Source organism: Balaenoptera ricei, chromosome 18, assembly GCF_028023285.1.
Source record: "Balaenoptera ricei isolate mBalRic1 chromosome 18, mBalRic1.hap2, whole genome shotgun sequence".
NCBI lineage: Eukaryota > Metazoa > Chordata > Mammalia > Artiodactyla > Balaenopteridae > Balaenoptera > Balaenoptera ricei.
The window spans coordinates 9,827,501-9,852,084 of NC_082656.1; the positions used below are offsets into that span (position 1 = coordinate 9,827,501).

General features: G+C 40.5%; 1 protein-coding gene across 5 annotated transcripts in view; it reads right to left on the bottom strand.

The window, feature by feature from the left end:
* Positions 1-24,584, bottom strand: part of STARD13 (StAR related lipid transfer domain containing 13) — a 382,310-nt gene that overhangs the window by 36,121 nt on the left and 321,605 nt on the right. For 4 of the 5 annotated variants that reach the window (XM_059903377.1, XM_059903376.1, XM_059903375.1 and 1 more), the window contains one exon: positions 6,844-6,907. In XM_059903377.1, coding sequence (XP_059759360.1) covers positions 6,844-6,907 — 64 coding nt within the window. Of the gene's footprint in view, positions 1-6,843; positions 6,908-24,584 lie in introns of those variants that run through there. The other variant, XM_059903379.1, reaches the window with a different exon arrangement.

The window sequence follows — 24,584 nt, forward strand, 5'->3', positions numbered from 1 at the left end:
TGTTTGTTTGATTTTTTTTAAGGCTAAAAACAAATAGTTTGTGATTATTTAGAAATGCAAAATGGAAACCTTTCGGAGTCAGATGTGTTTATGAGAAAAACACACCAAACTAACTTTATTCTCTTATCTTAATGATTTAGTAAACCATGGAAATACTATAGATGTGGAGTGTCTGGATTTCAGCCAGGAACTGACAAAAGGCTCTCAAGATATTGTTGTGGCCAAGATGGCAAACTGCTGGAGGCTACAGAGAATTTTGTTAGTAGCTGGTTGAGTAACTCCATCAAAGAGTGTGATCAAACTACTGAAAGTAACTGAAGGAGAGATCTCTGGGGGATGCCTTCAGGTTATACCCATTTTAAGAATAACTTGAATGAGTCAGAAGAATTCATGTTTTTTAGATGTGAAGATGGCACAGATTATTCACTAAGTGATCTTGGGCAAGGCACCCACTTGGAGACTCAATTCTCTCAGCTGTAAAATGGAAATGATAACAATACACATTTAGCATGGTTTGTCAACAGGATCAAATGAGATTATATGTGAAAATGCCAGATAAATCTTAAAGTGCAAGATAAAACTAATTATTGTTGTTAGAGCATAGTGATATTGAGATGCATGAAGATCTTAACAGAATTGAAGGATGGCCTGTTAATAAGATGAAATTTCATGAAGTAAAATATAAAGACCCTAACTTCACACATCTATTATAGGATGTGCAAGATGAAACGGACTTCGTTCCTATTAATAGCCTTGAGAGTTGCAGCAGATTTCAGCTTAATATGAGTTAACCATGTAATGTGGCTACCAAACTATGATCACCCACCTTAGGATACCTGACCAGAAGCATGAATCTCAATACTTGGAAGGTTGCAGCCCCACTGTATTCTGCCTGGTCACATATATCAGGAACAATGAGCCACATTTTCAGGGGCACGTGGAAAGGGATTTATTTCTAGAGAAGAGTAATCGGGATGGCCAATGATCTAGACACCACAACCTTCTATGAAGGATGATTGAAAGAACTAATGGTTTGGTTTAGAAAGAAGGAACTCAAGAGCAGTGCTACTCGACGTGTGGTTAAGGGGCTGACAGTCCTCAAACTTACCAGTCTTCAGTGAGATAAGTTCAGACATTGAGAGTAAGCATTAAAACCATTTGTCACCATTTGGCAAGGCTGTGCTATACGAGTTCATGATCAGTGGACTTGTCTTATTGAACAGGGCTGAGACCAGCTTGGGTATCGGGTGCAGTAGGCTATAACGTGTGATGTTTCAAGATTAGTTTATCTACCATAACCCAAAGTGTATAATGTACAGGATCCATTGTTTTACATAAAGATAATTGCAGAAGTTGGCTAGCAGTGAAAGATTGAAGATGAATTTTGGAAATACAGCATCACTTACTTCATTTTGAATGAAAGGTAAAAAAGAATAGCCAAAACTTTAAAGAATTACTTTGACTTTTTCTTTGATTCCACTCAACATATTCTGTGAGATGGGTTTCTTTATGAAGACTAGTATTAAAACAAAGAAACAGGGACTTCCCTGGTGGTGCAGTGGTTAAGAATCCGCCTGCCAATGCAGGGGACACGGGTTCAAGCCCTGGTCCGGGGATCCCACATGCCACGGAGCAACTAAGCCTGCGTGCCACAACTACTGAGCCTGCGAGCCACAAATACTGAGCTTGCATGCCTAGAACCCGTGCACTGCAACAAGAGAAGCTACGGCAATGAGAAGCCAGCACACTGCAACGAAGAGTAGCCCCCGCTCTCTGCAACTAGAGAAAGCCTGAGTGCAGCAAAGAAGACCCACACAGCCAAAAAACAAAACAAAACAAAAAACAAAGAAACATTTTAGATATGCATTTTTCCCTGTGAGTAGTGTTGCTGTCAATCCAACCTAAATTAGATAACAAGAAAAAACTCACTGTCAGGAATACTCATAGTCACAGTGTTTGACTGAAAAGTGCGTACAGACTTTTAACATGGGGAATTTCAAAGTAAACTTTTTGTTTAGTTCTGACAGCTGAACAACAAAAAAAGTCATAAGTGCAATCATGAGTCTTCATATTAATAGCCTAAGTATACTTTTAATAAAAATATGAACAATTTTTGTAATTCTTTTCTATTTCCTGTTATATTTGTTCCAATTATATTTATTGGAATGCAATTTTGTATCTGTAGAGTCTAATAAAACATTTAGGCTTGTATTTTCTATAACCTTTTATCATTTCATATTTCTAATAATTCCTTTGTAGTGAATTTTACAAACGTTACCTTGGTCAGTGGCAGACTGGAAATTAAAAAAAGAAAAATCAGTCACCATAGACAGTTTACGAAACTTTGTTCTAGATTGAGCAGAGGTCAGAAAACTTTCTGTAAAGGGTCAGATAGTAAATATTTTAGATTTACAGGCCATCCAGTCTGTTACAACTACTCAACTCTGCCTTTGCAGCCAAAAGAATGGGTGTGGCTTTGTTCCAATACAACTTTCTTTACAAAAGCAGGAGCACTAGTTTGCTGACCCCGGATCTAGAGATAGGGGAAATCCATATTCTGTGCTTCTCCAGAGAAATCAGCTGGAATCAGATGGGCAAGTTTACACAGAATCAGCTTTTAGCTTATTATATGGAAGACTTCTAGTAATTAGGAAAAACCAAACTGCCTTGCAATATAATGAACTCATCACGTCTTGATGCTTACAAACAGAGCCTGAGTGAATTGTGATAGATGCTCTAAAAGTATATCCTCTACTGGATGGGAGACTGGAAAAGATGAGCGAAGATCTAACTCAAAGATCCTATGGTTCTAGGACATTCACATGCAACAGTCTTCAATTCAAGACTATACTCTCCAGCCAAGTGAATGATGGAATGAAATGTAACTTCTTTCATGTGACGCTGCTATTCGGAGCTGCCAGGAGGTGTCTTATTTGGTGGGAGGTTTGAGGCTGTGAAAGGCAGCGGGGCGGGTGGGGAGGACGGGGAGGCAGAGGTCAGGCTCCCTGACAACACCCGCAGCTTCTTTGCAATGCCCACGGCATCCGGGCCGGGAGGTGCTGGCTGCAACGTGGCAATTAGTCATTGTTTCTGTGTGGCTTTCCACCTTTGGTCAGGATTTCAGAGAGCTTTGTTAAAACTATAGCTTTAACCAGAAACTTCTTTTGAAGCTGCTCTTTCTCGCCTGGGAAATCTTAGGTAAGAGTCCTGTGTACACGTCCCTCTCTTTCATAATTTAACAGAGATCCTTATGGGAGTTCAGTCTCTGACTTTAGCTTTGTACTCAAAGCTAAACACTATCACATAAACACTAACGTAATTAGGGGATTTCAATGTCGTCATAAAGCAAGTGTGAATTCTGTAGGTAATAATGAAGAAGAAACATTTTTCTGAGAAAGAGTAGCTTTGCATGTGCCTTGGGGTTTTTAATTTAGATGAAACGCCAGTGTTTGGCTTTTTCTAAAAAATGAGAACATTCTTAGCTGAAATTATATATGCTCCAGAGACAAATGCCAACCAGACACTGCAAAAGGAAGGATTTTGTATTTTTTAAACCAAATTTGACCATCTCTATCAACTGGAAACAGGAGCCCATGCAAGTCCACAGCTGTGAGAGGCGGCTAATCCATAGATATACAGAAATTTAGACGTTTATCTTCCATTAAAGTTGACTGGAGCTGAGTGGCTGAGGCCTCCAGTTCAGAAGCAGGGACCTGCCACTTGCAGCGCTGCAGGGGGAGGAGCCTGAGACCCGAGGCGGGCAACTGCCGACGTCCCCAGGCTCTCAGAAATGCCGGGTTTTAGTGAGTCTTTCAGTGAGGTGCCTGGCCAAGATTGAGGACACTCTTCTCCACCTGACTCTCACAGGGAAGGTAATCTCGATCTTTAGAGGACTGCTTCTCTCTTCTGCAAAGTGGTAAGGCACTATCTTTTCTCTCCTGCAAAGTGGTAAGGTGCGATTTCATTTCTCCTGGTGCTTTACAAGCGAGTGGCATTTGATGTACAGGAAAAGTGCATGCCTAACTAAGTATGAATGAGGCTTCACCATCTTTATCTATTTGTGGATTCTTTTTTTTTTTTTTTCTGCCTTGGGTCAACCCACCAAACTCTTCAGAATTAAACAAAATTAAATGAGAACCAAGTTCAAAGCAGAGCAATGAGATTCATGACTCATTCACTATGAGAGATCCAGAGATAAATTTCCATGAAGACATTAAATAAATCATGGACTTGAGTGCAAGACAGCAAGAAATATCCTTCTTCTAAAACAACAATAAAAATACATAATTGTATGTATTGCTGAGGAAACCCTTCCAGGTCTCAGGCCAAGGGTCAGAAGCTCATGCCAATACATTCCTGAATATCTCTGAAACACCAGGAGGGGCAGTTTGTGGCCAGAATAGCTGGGTTCAGATCCTGCCTCTGCTGTTTTTTCGTGGCTCTGGGCAAGTTACTCATCTTCCCTGCCCTTCAATCTCCGCATCTGTGACATGGGGTTAGTGATGAGGAATAGTGCCTGGCACAGAGCGGGCACTGTGGGAGCTTGTTAACCACACCACAGAGCACTGAGCAAGCACACACGGCCCTTCTGAGGCCCAGTGGTCCTGAAGGGAGAAGAATGACTGTGGCCCTGGACGGCTAAGCCATTTGGGGATGACATTCTGCAGAATTAAACATGTCTGGGCCTCTGCAGATTAGAGATGAACATTATATTTCTATTTCTTGGATTGATTAAAATGGGGACATACACAGAGGAAATGCTACTGTCTTTTTTTTTTTTCTTCCAAACAAACTAATTCCAAAGTTGGTTGAAGCGCCCTGTGGTGCTTGGTTCTCAAGTTTCACTTTCTATTTTTGATCATTTGGCCTAGTTCTAGCCTGTATTTATTTTTGGTATTTTTTTGCAGTAAAATAAAGGACTAGCCTATGACTCGGGCAAGGGACAGATCATGGGAACACGTGCCACCACCAGGGTCTCCTGCATAGTTGCTTAGACCACAGTCCCAGATGCTGGTCATGATTGAGATTCACAAGTGGGTGGAGATCACCCACTGGATTTATTTATTTCAAAATTCAGGCCATGAGTCCCCAATTTACAATGTGTAAAGCAATATTTTATTCAAGTGCATGCATCTGCGGGGCCTACAGCTAAGTAGGGGCTGTAAGGGTGTGTGCCACTATATCCAACATAAGGAATAAATTAAGAATGTCAAAATACTGAAGTGACCAATTTACAGAGGAGCTTTTGTGAAGGTAACAGAGCCTAGCAAATGTTATTCAAGCCTATCTCACATGTGGGTTTTGAAATGCTGGCAATAAGGGAAGAATCCAATCACACGACTTGGTTGGAAACAAATCCTGCCGTTAGTTTTGGGCATTTGCTTTTGTGATACACAGCAGCTAAGGATCTGCACCGGCAGTGTACAGACCAGCCACACAGGCGTGGCTATGCTCGGTTTAATAAGAACCATGTGTTACGACCAAATAGTGTGTATGCTTCTCAAGGGGTCTATTCAGCCAGATAGCTGTTGGGATGTTTATTCCCACATTTAAACTTTTTCTTTGACCTGGACAAATTGCTCATGTTTTAATATATTCTCTGGATATTGTTTTTCACCATTTTACCTCCTTAGCTTAAATCTTTGGCTCCTAGCTCAAACCCTAAATTGTTTTGAAGGTGAGGTCAACCAAAATTCATTTGCGCTTTTTTTGGGTGCTATTTTAGAGCAGAATTCAGGTTAAAGTTATTTTTAAAGATTAGGTTACTCAGGAGTGACTTAAAATCCATGGGCTGTAATGACTTTTCTGTGTAGACCAGAATAAAGAACACTTTCTTTTGACTCAAAGATGTTTTCTCTGCTTCTTCAAAATATACTAAGGCTTGACTTGTTACATACTGAAGATGTGAAATGAAAAAAGTAGTTAACGATTTCAATTCTGAGTTTCCTAAAAGGATCAATTCAGTGAGAAAGAGAGGTCTTTCAGCGCAGTGGTTAGGGGCCTCGGTTTTGGAGTTAGACACACCGGAAATTGAAACCCTGCTCCTCCACTGGTTGAAAGATCACGGCAAGGGACTTAACCTGTTCAGGTTTTATTTTCCTTCTCTAGAAAACAGAGAATCCCTATCGCAATGGATTAAATGCCATAACCTAGCTCGTGGAAAACAGTAAGTGCTCAATAAAGTACAGCTTTGTTTCAGAACCGAAATCTCCAGTCTTATTCCTACAGAGGAAAGAGCACGTGCAAAGTCCTAGAAGAGGGAGGGAGCATAGTGGCTCGTAAAACTGAAGGACATTCCCTGTGACCAGAGAAAAGTGCAAGGGGCGAGAATGGAAAGATGGGGCAGGTTCTGAATCTTGCTGTTACACTCTCACCCGACCCCTCAACCATGATGAAACAAACCTGCCTGACAATGAATGCATCTTGACTGCACTTGAAAATAAAATGCCACAGGAAAGAATGAGGCAGAAGACACTTGGCCCCATAGATTCTTTTCTGCATTCTCTTAATCTACAAATCACTGTGGAGAATTTGGGTCTAATATGGAGTGGATATTTACAGCTAAAACTTCTGAAAGATTATTGTAAACAGTTAAGGCATTTTACATTTTTATGCAAACCCTCTGATAAAACTAAATCAAAATGAAACAGTGAAACAGACGTCAGCCTAGATATATAATAGACTTACTTATAATGTTTATGATATAATGGGATATTTGGAGAACAAACAGACGGTCGGGCATTTCAGAATTTTGCTTCGGTTCATGTTGTTTTTCATTTGTGAATGCAAGCTTCTCCTATTGGTATAGCCATGGTCTCAGTAAGGTGTAGTAAGGTTACCTACCTTTTTCCTTTGGAAGTTCACATCAAGTTTCATTGAGGCACACTTGTTCAAGGTATTTAGTCGTCTAAAAAGAAAGAAAAATGTGATGATTGCTACCACTAATGAACCTAAATCTTCTTTCCAGTTTGATAATTCTCATTGATTGCCAGTGAAGTTGAAAGTGCAGAAACAACCAATCATGTCCGAAGAAAGGACTGTACCCAGAGAAGGCACACAGTAAAAGAGTTCCCATTTGTTCTCCAGCCTCCAGACCTGAGAGGACCTTCCATGAAGCCTACCAATCCCTGCCCCTTCCCTTTCCTGGCTTCTCTTTCCACTGTTCTTGGAAGCCGTGAACACTTAGTTTTAGCCATACTTTCACCAGTCCCTCCATTCGTCTGCCACCTTGACCTTCCATCCAGTCTATCCTACTAATCCCCAAATTTGGATCAACTCAGCCATCTGTCTTCTCTTCTGCTCTTGGGTAATAGTGCTGAATTACACATGCCATGGACTGAACTGTGTCCTCCTCAAACTCATACACTGAAGCCCTAAACCCCAATGTGATTGTATTTGGAGTAAGAAGTAATAAAGGTTAAATGAAGTCATAAGGTGGAGCCCTGCTCCAACAAGATTAACGTCTGCAAAGGAAGAGACACCAGAGCGCTCCCTCCCTCTCTCTCAATCGCCACGGGAGGACACGGCAAGAAGGTGGCTGTCTGCAAGCCAGGAGGAAAGTCCTTACCAGGAACCAAACCCTGTGGGCGCCTTGATCTTGGACTTTCCAGCCTCCAGAACTGTGAGAAAATAAACCTCTGTTGTTTAAGACACCCAGCCTGTGGTATTTTGTTATGGCAGCCCGTGCTGACTAATATATACATTTTGAAATTCTCCCTCAGCTGGGCTCCTCAAATTGCTACCCAGCATTTATTTCATTTTTTGTCTCTGGTCAGCATCCATTCTCAGATAATGAAAACTATCCGAATCCCTCAACAGATGACTTAGCCACAATTGCCAATGAGAAAATACAGCTTAAGTCACTAATTCTTTTAACAATTCTTTCCTTCATCATATAAAAGAGATGCTCCTATTCTTTTTCAAAGCTAACACTTTATCATGTGTCTGATTTCAACATCCACCACTTCATCTGGGACTTTGACACCTCATTTATTCCCTCTCACCTCAGCAGACTCTTAACTGTTTTTTTTTTTTTTTTTGTCTAAGCTCATCCCTGTCATGAACAAATTGACTAACCAATTAGTTAGCAACCTAAATAACCATAATCAAGCAAACTACCAATTTTCCTTCAATCTTATCTTTCCATCAAGCAACTCTACTCACCATCCTGACATCCCCTTCCTTATATTATTCAGTTTGCTGAGAACATCCTTAATTTTCATTCACTCTTCAACCCACTGCAATCTAATCTCATGAAATTCTCTTTGCAAATGCCTTTATTATTTTGTTTTATTTGATTTTTTTTTTTTTTAATCATAGCATATGGTTTAAGGAGTCAAACATTACCCCTCATGTCCTTTTCCATTTACCAGTCTTTGGAGGCAACTAAAGTGTTTCTTTTGGTGTTTACTTCCAGCAACATGTATATGCTGTTACTTCTTGATTTTTCAGTTTAAGTCATTATCTGTTGACTTTGTTCTATGAAAGATAAAGTTTTTTTTACTACGCATTCCCCCCTCATCCTCCTACATGCACATTTGCACCCTTTGCCTCTTATATAGTTGTCATAATTTTGTAATTTTTTGATAAATCAATATTTAGTGTTTATTTTCTTATGACCATGTAAATGCTATTCACATGTATATCATGCTCTGATTACTTTTCCTTTCATTCTAAACTTTTCATTATCCCAGGAGTTAATAAGCATCTTATTTGCTTCCTCAGTTTTCTGTGTACTTATCCTTAAATTCAAACTCAAACACTTCCCTAATTATCTAAATCTCTAAATGTGTTAAAATATATCAGTCTATCTAATTTCCTTGGAGATGTCTTTCTCAGAGCCTTCTGACCTGTTCTAGTTGGGGTTTGCTATTTTTTTTTTTTTTTTCTTTTTAAATCATGGGCTGATTAGATTTCTCAGAACTCAGATTCTTCTTGAGTGTGTTTTCCAATGCTCTGGAGCTGAGTTACAAAAGAGGCCTGGGGATCTCAATGTTTGGAATATAGGTAGACTGTCAATGGAGCCCCTATTTTCAATAGAGTATTCCATTTTCAGCGGTGTCTGATGTCCCTCAGTCCAGCCTCTCCAGAGAGTAAACTTCCAGTCTTGTGCTGATGGTTAGGGAGAGAAGTCAGCAAGATTTAGCTTGCGGAGTGGCTCAACGGCTCTACCTACTTTAAAATAGAATTTCAGGACTTCTCTGGTGGTTCAGTGGGTAAGACTCTGCGCTCCCAAAGCAGGGGGCCTGGGTTCAATCCCTGGTAAGGGAACTAGATCCCACATGCATGCCACAACTAAGAGTCCGCATGTCTCAACTAAGAATCGCACACCACAACTAAGAAGTCTGCATGCTGCAACTAAGAGCCCTCATGCCACAACTAAGAGTTGGCACGCCACAACAAAAGATCCTGCATGCCGCAACAAAGATCCTGAGAGCCGCAACTAAGACCTGGTGCAGCCAAAAATAAATAAATAAATAAATAAATAAATAAATAAATAAATAATAAATACATATTTTAAAAAATAAAATAGAATTTCAAACAACCCTTTTTTTTTTTTATAAATTTTAAAAAATTTATTTTATTTTTATTTTTGGCTACGTTGGGTCTTCGTTGCTGCATGCACGCTTTTTCTAGTTGCGGCGAGTGGGGCCACTCTTTGTTGTGGTGCACAGGCTTCTCATTGCGGTGGCTTCTCCTGTTGTGGAGCACGGGCTCTAGGCATGCGGGCTTCAGTAGTTGCAGCACCTCGGCTCAGTAGTTGTGTCTCACGGGCTCTAGAGCACAGGCTCAGTAGTTGTGGCGCACGGGCTTAGTTGCTCCGCGGCATGTGGGATCTTCCCGGACCAGGGGTCGAACCTGTGTTCCCTGCGGTGGCAGGCGGATTCTTAATCAGTGCGCCACCAGGGAAGTCCCAACTCTCTTCTTTTTGACTCACCTTCAATCTCACTTCACATTTTTTATTTTTAGGATTTCTGTAGTGAAAACTGAGTTATTTTATGACTTTGTCCACTGACCACTTAGATTTTGTTTCTTGCGCTTGTCAAATCCTCTACCATATATTTTTGTTTTTCTGCTTTGAAAATTTGGTAACTGTGATTTCTCTCTCTCTGTATGGACATTTGCTTTCATAAAGGAATATCTCTTTGTAAATTAGTGGAAATTTAGAAGCAGCAAGTTCAGTTGCAAAATGTCCCATCTTTTTTTTTTTATTAACATCTTTATTGGAGTATAATTGCTTTACAATGGTGTGTTAGTTTCTGCTTTATAACGAAGTGAATCAGTTATACATATACATATGTCCCCATATCTCTTCCCTCTTGCATCTCCCTCCCTCCCACCCTCCCTATCCCACCCCTCTAGGTGGTCACAAAGCACCGAGCTGATCTCCCTGTGCTATGCGGCTGCTTCCCACTAGCTATTTATTTTACATTTGGTAGTGTATATATATGTCCATGCCACTGTATCACTTTGTCCCAGCTTACCCTTCCCCCTCCCCGTATCCTCAAGTCCATTCTCTAGTAGGTCTGCATCTTTATTCCCATCTTACCCCTAGGTTCTTCTTTTTTTTTTTTTTTTTTAATTTTTATTTATTTATTTATTTATTTTATTTATTTATGTCTGTGTTGGGTCTTTGTTTCTGTGCGAGGGCTTTCTCTAGTTGTGGCAAGCGGGGGCCACTCTTCATCGCGGTGCGCAGGCCTCTCACCATCGCGGCCTCTCTTGTTGCGGAGCACAGGCTCCAGACGCGCAGGCTCAGTAATTGTGGCTCACAGGCCCAGCTGCTCTGCGGCATGTGGGATCTTCCCAGACCAGGGCTCGAACCTGTGTCCCCTGCATTGGCAGGCAGATTCTCAACCACTGCACCACCAGGGAAGCCCAGCCCCTAGGTTCTTCTGATCATTTATTTTTTTTAGATTCCATATATATGTGTTAGCATACGGTATTTGTTTTTCTCTTTCTGACTTACTTCACTCTGTATGACAGTCTCTAGGTCCATCCACCTCACTACAAATAACTCAGTTTCGTTCCTTTTTATGGCTGAGTAATATTCCATTGTATATATGTAAAACCTCCCACCTTTGACTGATGACTTTTTTTTGTATTCTGGTTATACATAGATCTTAAGTTTTCAGTTCAGTGAGTTTTGGCAATTGTAACTACCCTTGAACAAGATAAAGAACATTTCTTGACGTCAGAAAGTCCTCCTGTGCTCCTTTACTGTCAGTTTTCCCTACCACCACATCCCCTCCTGCCACTCCCAAGGATATCCTCTTTCTCATTTCTATCATTTATAGGTTGGTTTTGCCAATTCTTGGTCATCATATAAATGGAATCATACAGTACGTATTTTGTGTGTGTCTGGCTTTTTCCACTCATCACAATGTTTTTGATATTAATTTGTGTTGTGTATAGCAATAATCATTCCTTTTAATTACTGAGTAGTATTCTATGGTATGAAGATATATAATGGGTTTACCCCATGGACATTGGGCTCTTTCCAGTTTTGACCAATGAGTTTTTAATCACCGAATTCCATAGTCTCTTTCTAGCAAAGACCTATCTGTAGCAATGTGCACTAATTGGCACTCACCTTCCTTGAAACTCTTCTGGTCTTCGGCATTCAAGATGATGAATCCTCTCATCTCTCTAAACACTATCTCCTTCCTGTCACCAAGCAATACTTGCACCTTAACTATTGATATTTTTTAGAATTCAGACTGTGGTTCTTGTTCTTTTTACTCTGCACAAGCATAATGAGATATCTCATCTTAAAATAAACTAGACTCGGATGATGCCCATCCTCTTTCTCTAGCGTGGACATCTCACCTGAGCTCCAGAGCTACATTCCCAACTACTCACTAGTCTCATCCATCTGTGGGGTCCTCCTGGCCCTTCAAACACACCTATTAAAACTGAACTCACTGCATTCTCTCCAAAACCTGTTTTTCTATTTGAAGTCTTGTCTTGATTAAGAGCATCACCACTAAGCCACCCAAACCAGAAAATGGAGTCAACTTGAGACTCTTCTTCTTCAAGGTCTACATTCATTTGAGCATCAAGTCCTATCAATTATACCTCCATGATATCTTTGAAATCTTGCCTCTCCTTGGCCCTGCTCAGTCCCTTCTCATCTTTTCCTTAGAGTCAGGCAACAGCCTTTTAAATTGGTTTCACTAATGCTTCACACTGAAACCAGTTCTATTTCTCAACTTTTTATCATGTCACTTATTTACTTAAAAAAATTTGATGATTATATTCATTTTCAGCCATCTCCAGTTTACCCACTCACTAGACAGTCATTAGTGTCAAATATGATAGGCAGTTATGGATTAGAAGCTGACCATCTAGTCTGAAGCTGTCTTCTGCAGGTTCTTGGCCTTTGCTCCTATAACTGACAGCCTGTTTTTTTTGGCCAGTTCCACATGTATTAACATCTCTACCTAAGAGCTAAGAGTGGTATGTTAAGTGCATTATATACAGTTGACCTTTGAACAACATAGGTTTGAATTGTGTGGGTCCACTTACACACACACCTTTTTTTTCCAATAAATATACTGGAAAATATTTTGAGATTTGCAACATTTTGAAAAAACTTGCAGATGAACTCCTTAGCCTAGAAATATCGAAAAAATTGAGAAAAAGGTATGTCATGAATGCATAAAATACATGTAGATACTAGTCTATTCTTACATAGGCACAAGGTGATATTTAATATAAAATCAGCAATGTATTAGTTTTCTTGCTGTTTTATAACTTTGCTTTCAAAAAATCACATTACCATACAATATGCCTCTTTCTCACTGGAGAAATTGCATATCTGTCTATCATCACAAGGAAGTGGTTTTTAAAAAAAGTAACAATGTTTCCAGTACTGGACTATGAATATAGATGCAGTACTTATGCCATAAAAATTTTATAATGATTCATTCATTAGTGTGTAGGCTAAGCTACCGTGAAGCAATCCTGTCAATTAAACTAGGCTACCATAAGGCATTCATATTGCTGCTTCTTTGTTATCAACACATGAATCGTTATACCTCTAAATAAATATGAATTTCTTTTTCACATTATCTTTTCATTTTTGATGTGTTAGTAACATGTATAACGTCTGCAATGTTTTGTATCATATAAACCAATATTCATGTAGGTACCAACACACGTCTTGTAAGCAGACGACATGAACTTACAGTATCGAAAAATACAGTACAGCACTGTAAATATACTTTCTCCTTTTTATGATTTTCTTAATAACATTTTCTTTTCTCTAGCTTACTCTACTGTAAGAATACAATATATAACACATATACAAAATGTGTGTTAATTGACTGTTTATGTTATCGATAAGGCTTCTGATCAACAGTAGGGTATGAGTTAAAATTTTAGGGAACCAAAAGTTAAATGTGAATTTTGACTTAGTGGGGGGTCAGCAACCCTAGCCCTTGCATTGTTCAAGAGTCAACTGTACATTGGTCAAGGCATATATATATCTATATATCTATATCTATATATATATATATATATATATCTCTCTCTCTCTCTCTCTCCTCAGTTGGAAGTTCTGATATATACCTAAATAAGTTGATGTTTCTCATTGGCAGCTCTGTAATAAGTTTGTTTAGGAAGGATTCTCTGTTATTTATAAAATTTACTTATCTAACAAACTTGTTATTCCATTATGGTTTGGAAACACAAACAAACTATTTTATTCTACACAAAAGTTTTTTACCTACTGCATATACAAAAGTCATCAAATGGTTCATGCTTTACATACCACATACTTGAATATGCTTTATACTTTCTGACACACATAGGAAGTTTATTTATTATTTTTTAAAGCTAGAGACTCTAACATTTAACTATCTAGATTCAGATCCTTTTATCTCCTCTAAACTCAGATATTTGCTTGTGTCTTAAGAATTGCTCCTCTATTTGGAGAAAATGTTTTCAAAACATATATCTCATAAAAGACTCGTATGCAGAATACATAGAGAACTCTTAAATTCCGTAAGTCACAAAACCTGATTTAGAAAATGGGCAATACATTTGAACAGACACTTCTAAAAGAAGATATGCAAATGGCAAATAAGTAAATGAAAAGATGCTCAACATCATTCATCATTGGAGAAATACAAATTAAAATCATAATGAGACACCACTACACACACACTAGAATGTCTAAATTAAAAATACTTACAATACTAAATTTTACAAGAATATAGAACCACTGAAACTTCCAAAGGGGTATGGCCTCTTGGGAAAACAGCTCGGCAACTTCTTATAAAATTTAACATATTTTTAGCATCTGACCCAACAATTGCACTCTTAGTTATTTATCCAAGATAAAATAAATCATACATCCATATAAAGACATGTATTTGAATGTTTGTAGCAGCTTTATTCACAAAATAGGCAAAAAGTGGCAATAATCCAAATGTCCATCAACAGGCAAATGGATAAAAAATTGTTGTATATCCATATAATGAAGTACTCAACAATACAAAGGCACTAACTCCTAATACATACAGCAACATGGATGAACCTCAGAGGCACTATGCAGATTGAAAGAAGCCAAATACAAAGTGGGTACACTATATGATTGCATCTATAAAAAATTTTACCAAAGGTAAAAGTGTAGTGACAGAAAACAGTTCAGTGGTTGCCAGTGTGGCAATGGAAATGCTCCATACCATGACTGTGGTGATAGTTACATAACATAACCATATATATTTGACAAAACTCATCCAATTGTATTCTTTAAGTTGGTGAATTTTTTTGAACATAAGTTATACTTCAAAAAAGCTGAATAAAAATAATGCAAGTGGGTAACACCAGTGGGAATGGTGGAGTAAAGATCTCCAAAATTCTGCTCTTCCATAAAAACAACAAAAATACTGGCAAAAATTGTCAAAATCAACTTTTTAGGAAAATCTGGAAATTAATAAATGCTTGCAACAATCCAAGTAGTGCCTATGTAAGAAAAATTACTGAATCTATGTAAGAACAGTGAGCTCTGTGGCACTTGAACGTGCCCTTTTTTTCTCAGCTCTGCAGGAGCTCTGAAAAGCCAACAGGCATCACAATCAGAGGAGTTGTGAAAACCAGCAGCCTAGCAGCCACTGGAGAGGGCAGAATGGGTTTGACCTTCCCCAAAGGTCCATTTTTAAAGAATTATCATTATTTGAGCTGTCTGGCAATTCACTGAATGCCCCCATTCACAGGGCTTATCTTTATTTAACCTGACACTGAGCTCATCACTGAGAAAAGCTTTTTCCCAGGGTGTTTGTCAAAAACTATCAGTGGCAATTATTTAACACCATAGCTGCCTGAAGTGGTGATAACAGTTGAACCAAACAAGATGTGGACCAAAAGGAATGAAATGAATAGCTGGGGAAATGAGATACCCATAGGGAATAAGAAAAGTTCTGACATATTCTTAGGAATCTAGAAGGCCAAACACACGTGCAGAACTGTGTGCGTACCTAGGAATGACCTGAGAAGGTCTAATTTCTCTCCTCTGGCTTACCTTGATGATCTGCACAAGCAGGAAATAAAGCCTGAGACAGAGTTACCAAATTCCTGCTGGAGCACTGAAACCATAGCCCAGTATGCACAAACTGTCCCTTGGCAAAGGCCAGCAGACATACTGGTTCAAGACATTTAAAGAAATCTCTGCCCAATCATTTGCAGACCACTAAGCTAACTGAGTACAGACTTCCATGGTCATACAAAGAATTCAGACTTTACATAATTAGTTGAAGAATGTCACTAAACAAACAGCAACAATAACAACAAACTTTGGGGAGGAGGGGATCTGATTTTGAGAGTTGCCTCATTTATAATGTTTACAATGTCCAGTTTTAAACAGAAAATTATAAGACAACAAACTGATTCTAAAGCTTATATGGAGAGGCAAAAGACCCAGAATAGCCAACACAGTCTTGAAGCAGAAGAACAAAGTTGGAGAATTGACACTATTCAACTTCCAGACTTACCATAAAGCTACAGTAATCAAGACAGTATGATACTGGTGAAAGAAGAGATGAACAGAATAGAGAGCCCAGAAATAGACCCACACAAATATAGCCAACTGATCTTTGACAAAGGACTAAAGGCAATACAATGGAAACAGGTTTTCAACAATGTTGAAAGAACTATATATCCACATGCAAAAAAAAGTCAGTCTAGACATAGATCTTATACTCTTCACAAAAATTAACTCAAAATGGATCACAGATCTAAATGTAAGCACAAAACTGTAACACTCCTAGAAGATAACATAGGTTTATGTTTAGTGATGACTTTCTAGATACATCAAAGTCACGATCTATGAAATAAATACTTGATAAACTGGACTTCATTAAAATTAAAAACTTCTGCTCTGTGAAAGAAACTGTCAAGTGTATGAGAAGCTATGCCGTAGGCTTAGAGAAAATATTTGTAAAAATCATATCTGATAAAGGACTGTTACCTAAAACATACGAAGAACTCTTAAAACTCAAAATAATAAAATAAACAATCCAATTAAAAAAAGAGACCAAAAATCTGAACAGATACCTCACCCAAAGAAGATACACTGATGGCAAATAAGCATATGAAAAGATGCTGTATATCATATATCATTAGAAAATTGCAAATTAAAACAACCATGAGATACCACTACACACCTACTAGAAGGACAAAATTCTAAAACTGGTATTACCAAATTCTGGCTAGGATGAGGAACAACAGAAACTCTCATTCATTGCTGGTGGGAATGCAAAATGGTACAGCCCCTTTCGAAGACAGTTTGGCAGTTTTTTATAAAACTAAACATACTCTTAGTATACATTCCAGTAGTTTGCACTCCTAGGTACTTACGCAAAGAGTTGAAAACTTATCGCACACAAAAACTTGCACGGGAATTTTTTTTAAGCCATAAAGACAAATATTATATTTCTAAAAGACATACGTACTCAAAATATAAAACAATGTGACAAAACTTTTGAAGCCAACATGTCCACAGTATAAATGGGTGTGAGGTGACATTGCACAGAAATGTTTATAGCAGCTTTATTCATAATTGCCAAAACTTGGAAGTGACCAAGCTGTTCTTCAGTAGGCGAATGGATAAATAAACTGTGGTCCATCCAGACAATGGAATATTATTCAGTGCTAAAGAAATGAGCCATCAAGCCATAAAAAGACATAGAGGAACCTTAAATGCATATTACTAAACGGAAGAAGCCAATCTGAAAGGCTCCATACTATATGATTCCAACTGTATGACATTCTGGAAGAGGCAAAACCAGTAAGAAGATCAGTGGTTGCTATGTATTAGGAGTGAGGGAGGGATGATAGGGATGAGTAGACAGAGCATAGAGGATCTTTAGGGCAGTGAAATATTCGTATGATACTCTAATGGTGGATACGTAACATTATATATTTGTCAAAACCCACAGAATGTACAAGACCAAGAGAGAAGCCTAATACAAACTACAGACTTTGGGTGATAATGATATGTCAATGTAGGTTCACCAGTTGTAAGGTGCCACTCTGGTGGGGGATGTTAATGGTGGAAGAGGCTGTGCGTGTGTGGGTACAGGTGGTATATGAGAACTCTCCATACTTTGTGGTTAATTTTACTGTGAACCTAAAACTGCTCTAAAAATAAAGTCTATTTTTAAAAAATGTAGTTTTTGTTTTATTCATTTAAAAATCATTTTATTTCTTGGACTTTGAAATTACTGATGTAAAGTGATCTACATTTCTTTTGTTCTGATTCTACTTGCTTATTAGTTCTTAATCCAATCTACAAAATTGTCATCATTAAAGACATCTTAGCAGGACTTCCCTGGTGGTCCAGTGGTAAAGAATCCTCCTTCCAATGAGGGGACGCGGGTTCGATCCCTGGTCAGGGAACTAAGATCCCACATGCTGTGGGGCAACTAAGCCCACGCGTCACAACTACTGAGCTCATGCGCCTCAACTAGAGAGCCTGCGTGCAGCAAACTACAGAGCCCACGAGCTCTGGAGCCCATGCACCACAACTAGAGAAGAGAAAACCCGCAAGCCACAGCTAGAGAGAAGCCCGTGTGCCGCAAGGAAGAGCCCGCATGCCACAACTAAGACCCAACGCAGCAAAAAAATAAATACATAAATAAATAATAAAATAAACAAACAAACAAATAAATGGACTTATAAAAGAAAAGACATCTTAGAAATTCTGGATACAATTTCAAATATCATACACATAACCATTCAACTCTTCCTTTCACAATGTATACTTTTATCAAATCATCATGTTGTATAATTTAAACATCTTCTAATTTTATTTGTCAATTATACCTCAATAAAGCTGAAAAAAAAAAAGAAACAGCTGATTTTTTAAGATGGGAAAAAAAGAAAAAGAGAGAAAACACTCTTTATGATGGTCTGAAACTAGGTAGACATTCCTAGCATGGTATAGCATCAGTCTGTATTTATCTTGCATAAGGTAAAGTAAACAATGGCTAGACTCTCCAAGAATACAAAATGGATGAAACACACACCGGGGAGAGATGGAAATGCCTCTTTAAGGACTGGCTGCTTCAGGTAAAAGAACATGTCATATAACAGAAGTATTCACAGCACTTTATCAAAACCACTGTGAAGTTCTGCTGTGATTGCAGCCAGTCTGCATTTAGGACAAATATTTAGCATCAGTATTTGTTTCCCTCTAACTTAATGACACCTTATATAAAGTAATAAAAAACGTTTCAGATAATCTGAGTTGGTCTAACATTGGTGGCCTGGAAAGCTATTCCTGCATGAATAACAGTTTTGATTATAAAATGTATTTTCTTTGCTGCATGAACGGTGTGTCTTTCCACTGGATTAGAGCCTCTTTTGAGGCAGGAACCATAATTTATTCTTCTAATCCGCATAAGTCCTAGCAGGTAATTTTATACATGACTGTCTCTGTAGGTTTTTCTTTTTTAACTGAACATACTTTTTCTACATAGGTCCAATCAGTGATTGACTTTAAATAGTCACAATAGACCTTGCATAGTCAGGATAAAAGAATTATTCTCCTCCACTGAATGTGACAGGCCGAGAGCTGCACCTTATTTGCATCTCCAACGCCCAGCACAGGCGCTGGCTCAGAGAGAATCCACTTGGTAAATGTTTGCTAAGGAAACATTAGAACTTGGCCGGCTCTAGGGACCACTTGGCCTGACCCTTTTATTTTCAAATGAGCAGACTAAGGCTCTGAGAGAAACACTTGCTCAAGGGAACCATGCATCAGCTAGAGAGCTGGACTTCTCCCTGTCCAGAGGTTTCTCTGCTCCTGCCTACTCAAGGAGAATCTAGGAGGGCCTGGGAAATGACAGCCTATGTCACGGACCTAGCACAGGCTAGTCAATAAATGGTAGTCTCCATCCCCCGTCCACCTTTTCCACGGAAAGAGGAAACCCATGACACGTGATGAAGCTGTCCAGTTTGTGCTTTGGACAAACTGGATTTACATGTTAAGGTAAGCAAAGCAGTTTGACCTTTTCAGAAGTCATGTCCACAATGTCCACTGCTCCCAGAACCTGTTAATTTTTACTGTTGTCTTCAGGAGCCTTTAGAAGGGTTAATACATTAGTAAAGGAGAAATAGTCAGAAGTCTCATTTTAAAAGTGAAACTTGAGGTTCTGGTGGGAAAGTCAACAAGAAGCCGAGATATGTTCATCCGACACTGGGCACCATGTACCAGGAACAGGTTGAGAGACTGGGAATGCAGAAGTGAGCAAGATGTGGTCCCTGTCCTTGGGGATCTCCCGGTCCCATGTTGGATGTAAATATGATGAATAAGAGAAGAAGCAATTCACTTTCTGAACACATAAGGACAAAACCTCCCAGAAGAGGCAATGTTTCAGCAAGGCTATGAAGGACTAAGAGCAATTTGCCGCCCAGGTTAAAAGAACGGCAGGCAAAGCCAGCAGTCATTAAATGGCATGCTTTAGTCTAGGAACCGCAAGGATGTGAGTGGGAATCACTGGTGGGATGGGTAGGGGCCAGATCATGAAGGGCCCAAATGAAGATGTTAGGAGCAATCTGTGGCAATGGGGGGTGGGGGTGAGGGTCTTGAAGGGTATTAGGAGAGTGATGTAATTACACTGCATGTCAGAAACACACCTGGGGGCAGGACGGACACTGAGCTGAGGAAGGACGGGTAGAAGATGGTTACAATAGTTTAGGTGAGAGATGGCAAAGAGGAGCAGAAAGGAAGTGACAGCAGATGATGACTGGGCCAGTGATGTAGAAGCTTGGGGGCCAGGGAGAAATAGAGGATGACTCTGCATTTCAGGCTTTGGTCACTGTGCCTTTAAACATAGAAAACAGTGAAATAGGGAGGTACTGGGAGCTGGGATATGGAGAAGATAACAAGCTTACATTGTGATGCGTTAAATTTTGGGGCACCTTGCGACATCCAGACCTACTTGGGAATGATCGGCATGTAGATGATATACACAGAGGATACATAATAATTAAACCAATTATCCAGGGAGAATTCAGAACCCTGGAAACTCCCGTGCTCAAGGCCTGGGTGGAGGAGGAGGAGCTGGGCTGGGGAAGGTGTAGTCAGAGATGGAAGCCACAGAACGAGCATTACAGACAGGGGGGGAGCAGTTGGTTAGTTGTATCAAATATTTAAGAAAGAGTAAGTGATACAAAACCTAAAATATGCCTTTTGGGTTCAGCAGTCATTGCGAGCAGTTTCAGAGAAGCCTGAGTAGAGGGCTGAGCAGTGAATGATCCCCAAGAAGAAGTGTAGCTCAGCAGCAGAGAGATTTAGGGTATTTTGAAGAGAAAATGAATAATTTATCGCCACACAATATTCTCTCACATGTAGAAGCAGTAAAATAATTCGTGAACTGACAGGTTATTTTCTGCCAGGTTCCAGTGCAATTTAACAAACAGTTATTGAATTCCTGCCCGGCACAGGGCCACGGAGCACCAGGCGCCCATGATGTGCCACCGAACAAGATACGGTTCCTACCGGCGAGCACTTTGGAACTGCGAGGGAGTCCCTCACCTCCCCAGCTAACCGCACCCAGAGGGAGTGAGGCCAGGGTCAGCGTGAAGTGAGCTGTGTCCAGACTGCCCTGAGCATGGAGGGGATGCGTGGGAGGGCAGAGCCCAGGGGCCAGCAGGAGGACGAGGGAAAGGCAGGCAGCGTGCTTGCTGGGAGGGCTGGGGACTCGTGAGCAGGGAGCGTGCGGGGACCAGAGGGAGACGGGGAGGGCGGTCTGGGCCCTGTCTGAGCAAAGTCCCCCCTCTGGCACTGTGACAGAGCCTGGGGAGACACACAGTGGCCCTCTGCACTTGATGTATAAATGAAAGCAATGGAGCCCTTTCCTTCTTCGTATCTTAGGTTTGTATTTCACATTTAAACTGCCAACTTTAGATTGGTCATGAGGTCTCCCATGCTGACTTAATGGTCAGTTTCCTGTGATATTTTTCTAATATTCCTGCCAAAGCCTCAAGAGGAATAACAAGCAGGGGTACGGGTTCATCTGATTCGGATTAAAGCTGCAGCCTGAACTTCTCACCCTCCACTCAAGTGTCATAGGCTAAAGGTCTCTAGCCCCGGCTCTTTAGGAGTGTTCCGGGTGTGGCGCTCCAAGATGGTCAGAAACAAGTCACCTGCTCCGGGGATCAGAGGCGAGCACCTCCGGGAGCTGCAGCTCCGCCTCTGCGGGGCCTGGGAAAGGTTCCCCGTCTGTCTGGGAGTTTACAAAACAGATTCTGCAGAGCAGGGTGGAGAGCTATGCCACGTGGACTTGTCTGGTATGTACTCACCCAACGTGGGGCCTTTCAAATATGACAGGCCATCCAGTAGGATGGCCTTACGGTGTCTGGGGTGGGGGGGAGAGTGTAATTAGAAGTCCACAAGTGGCTGTCACCATGCCACAGCTGAGCCAGTGAAGGCCATGCCTCCCCCTTGCTGAGCTTTTCACTCTGGCTGCTCTTCTACCACATGGTCCTGCGGCAGCAGAAATGCTGGCCCCTCTTCCAGCCCATAATCCCACAAACTGTCCCTGGATGTCAGTGGAGGCGTGGGAGAGAAATGGTTAAGCATGGACGGATCTCACTATGCAAAGAAAATGAAGTAGTATGTGATGTTGATTAAGGGGGAAAGGATGTACGTGTGGGACTGGTAACTTGTATAATATATATTTTCAATTGAGATACAATTGATGTAGAACATTGTATAAGTTTAAGGTGTACAACATAATGATTTGATATTTGTATATACTGTGAAATGATCACCACAATAAGTTTAGTTAACATCCATCTTCACACATAGTTACTAATTTTTTTTCTTGTGATGGGAACTTTTAAGTTCTACTCTCTTAGCAACTTCCAAATATGCGACACAGTATTGTTAACTATAGTCACCACGCTATACGTTACATTCCCAGAAAATAATTTTAAATAAGCAATAGACTCTAATAATGAGGGTTGCAGGGAAGAGTGTAAGTTCCTTTGGCAAATAAATAAAGGACATCGGCCACAGTGGTCCAAAAGTAAAGAGCTAAAAACAAAAGTCCAGGTTTTCTTGGGCTTCTTTAGTTTGGGGATTTCAGACAAAGTTTAAATTCACATATTCCTGCATCAGAGAAGTCAGATGGGGTGTCCTTAGCTTTTTAACTGTTCCCAACAATTGCATCTAATCCAGATAAAATTTCTCTAGTGAGAATTAGTCCAAGTTGAAGCAAGGGTCATACCAGAGATTTCTGAGAAAACTGAAAGAAAGCAAAACAGCCCAGGTGGAGGGAGAGAACTGGATGGTACAAAGCACTCACTCTCTGGTGCTAAGGGGCGTCTCTCGGCTCCTCCCCCTGCCTGCCCCATAGACGTGGGGTCCCCCTTGACCAGCCTTGGTCTTCTTCTCCTTACTGTCCCACTCTCGGGACCTCATACCTTCATATGCAGATGACTTTACATCTCTGTCTCCAGCTGAGGCCCCTGTCCAGCTCCACACCCGCACACCCAACTGCACCTGGACACTTCCACTGGCACTGGCCCCTCAGGTGCCTCAGCTCATCACTCCTTCCCCCTCTCAGACCCTGGCCGGACTCCCCTCACCTCCCTCCTCGGCTGTTTCCTGACTCAAGGAAGGGCATCACTACCACCCAGCTGATCAAACCAGGAGGAGTCTGGTCCCCCTGAATTCTGAACAACAACAGCAATAATAATAGCACCAGTTGTTCATAGGTTCTTGTGAGAATTAAATGAGATCAATGTCAAGAGCTTAGTATACTAGCCAACATATAGTAAACACTCACAAAATGGTAGCCATGGTCATCTATTATTTATGTGGCAAAGCAAGGCATTTTTAAAAACATTGCTAATATTTTTAAAAATGCAATACAAATATCTAAAAATATATATAGAGAGAAGTGAATAATATTAATAATATAAACTCCTTCTTTGGCCCTGCTGTCCTATTTTGTAGTTTCTTGCATATTCTTCCTGAAGTCATTTTGAGTAGCTGGTTGGAAAAGGTTACATAAGAGGCCATTTAAAAATATAAAGATCAGGAAAACCCCATCATCAGCGGTTTCAGGGGCTCATTAGAGTTGGGCCCTGGGTACCAGCTGTGCAGGGAGCTACTGACCAAGAAGCAGATGGCCTGGTGGGATCTGCCAGCTGGCAGCCCTGATGAAATGTGGATGCTCTAGCAACAGGAGGTGTGACGAGAGAGGACCTTCAAGATGGCGGAGGAGTAAGACATGGAGATCACTTTCCTCCCCACAAATACATCAAAAATACATCTACATGTGGAACAACTCCTACAGAACACCCACTGAACACTGTCAGAAGACCTCAGACTTCCCAAAAGCCGTGTGGCTGACAGGGTCTTGGTGCTCCGGTTGGCTGTCAGGCCTGAGCCTCTGAGGTGAGGTGGGAGAGCCGAGTTCAGGACATTGGACCACCAGAGACCTCCCGGCCTCATGTAATATCAATCGGTGAGAGCTCTCCCAGAGATCTACGTCTCAGCATTAAGACCCAGCTCCACTCAACGACCAGCAAGCAACAGTGCTGGACACCCTATGCCAAACAACTAGCAAGACAGGAACACAACCCCACCCATTAGCAGAGAGGCTGCCTAAAATCGTAGTAAGTTCACAGACACCCCAAAACACACCACTGGACGTGGTCCTGCCCACCAGAAAGACAAGATCCGGTCTCATCCACCAGAGCACAGGCACCAGTACCCTCCACCAGGAAGCCTACACAACCCCCTGAACCAACCTTACCCACTGGGGGCAGACAAAAAAACAACGGGAACTATGAACCTGCAGCCTGAGAAAAGGAGACCCCAAACACAGTAAGTTAAGCAAAATGAGAAGACAGAGAAATACTCAGCAGATGAAGGAGCAAGGTAAAAACCCACCAGACCAAACAAATGAAGAGGAAATAGGCAGTCTACCTGAAAAAGAATTCAGAGTAATGATAGTAAAGATGATCCAAAATCTTAGAATGGAGAAAATACAAGAAATGTTTAATAAGGACCTAGAAGAACTAAAGAGCAAACAAACAATGATGAACAACACAATAGATGAAAT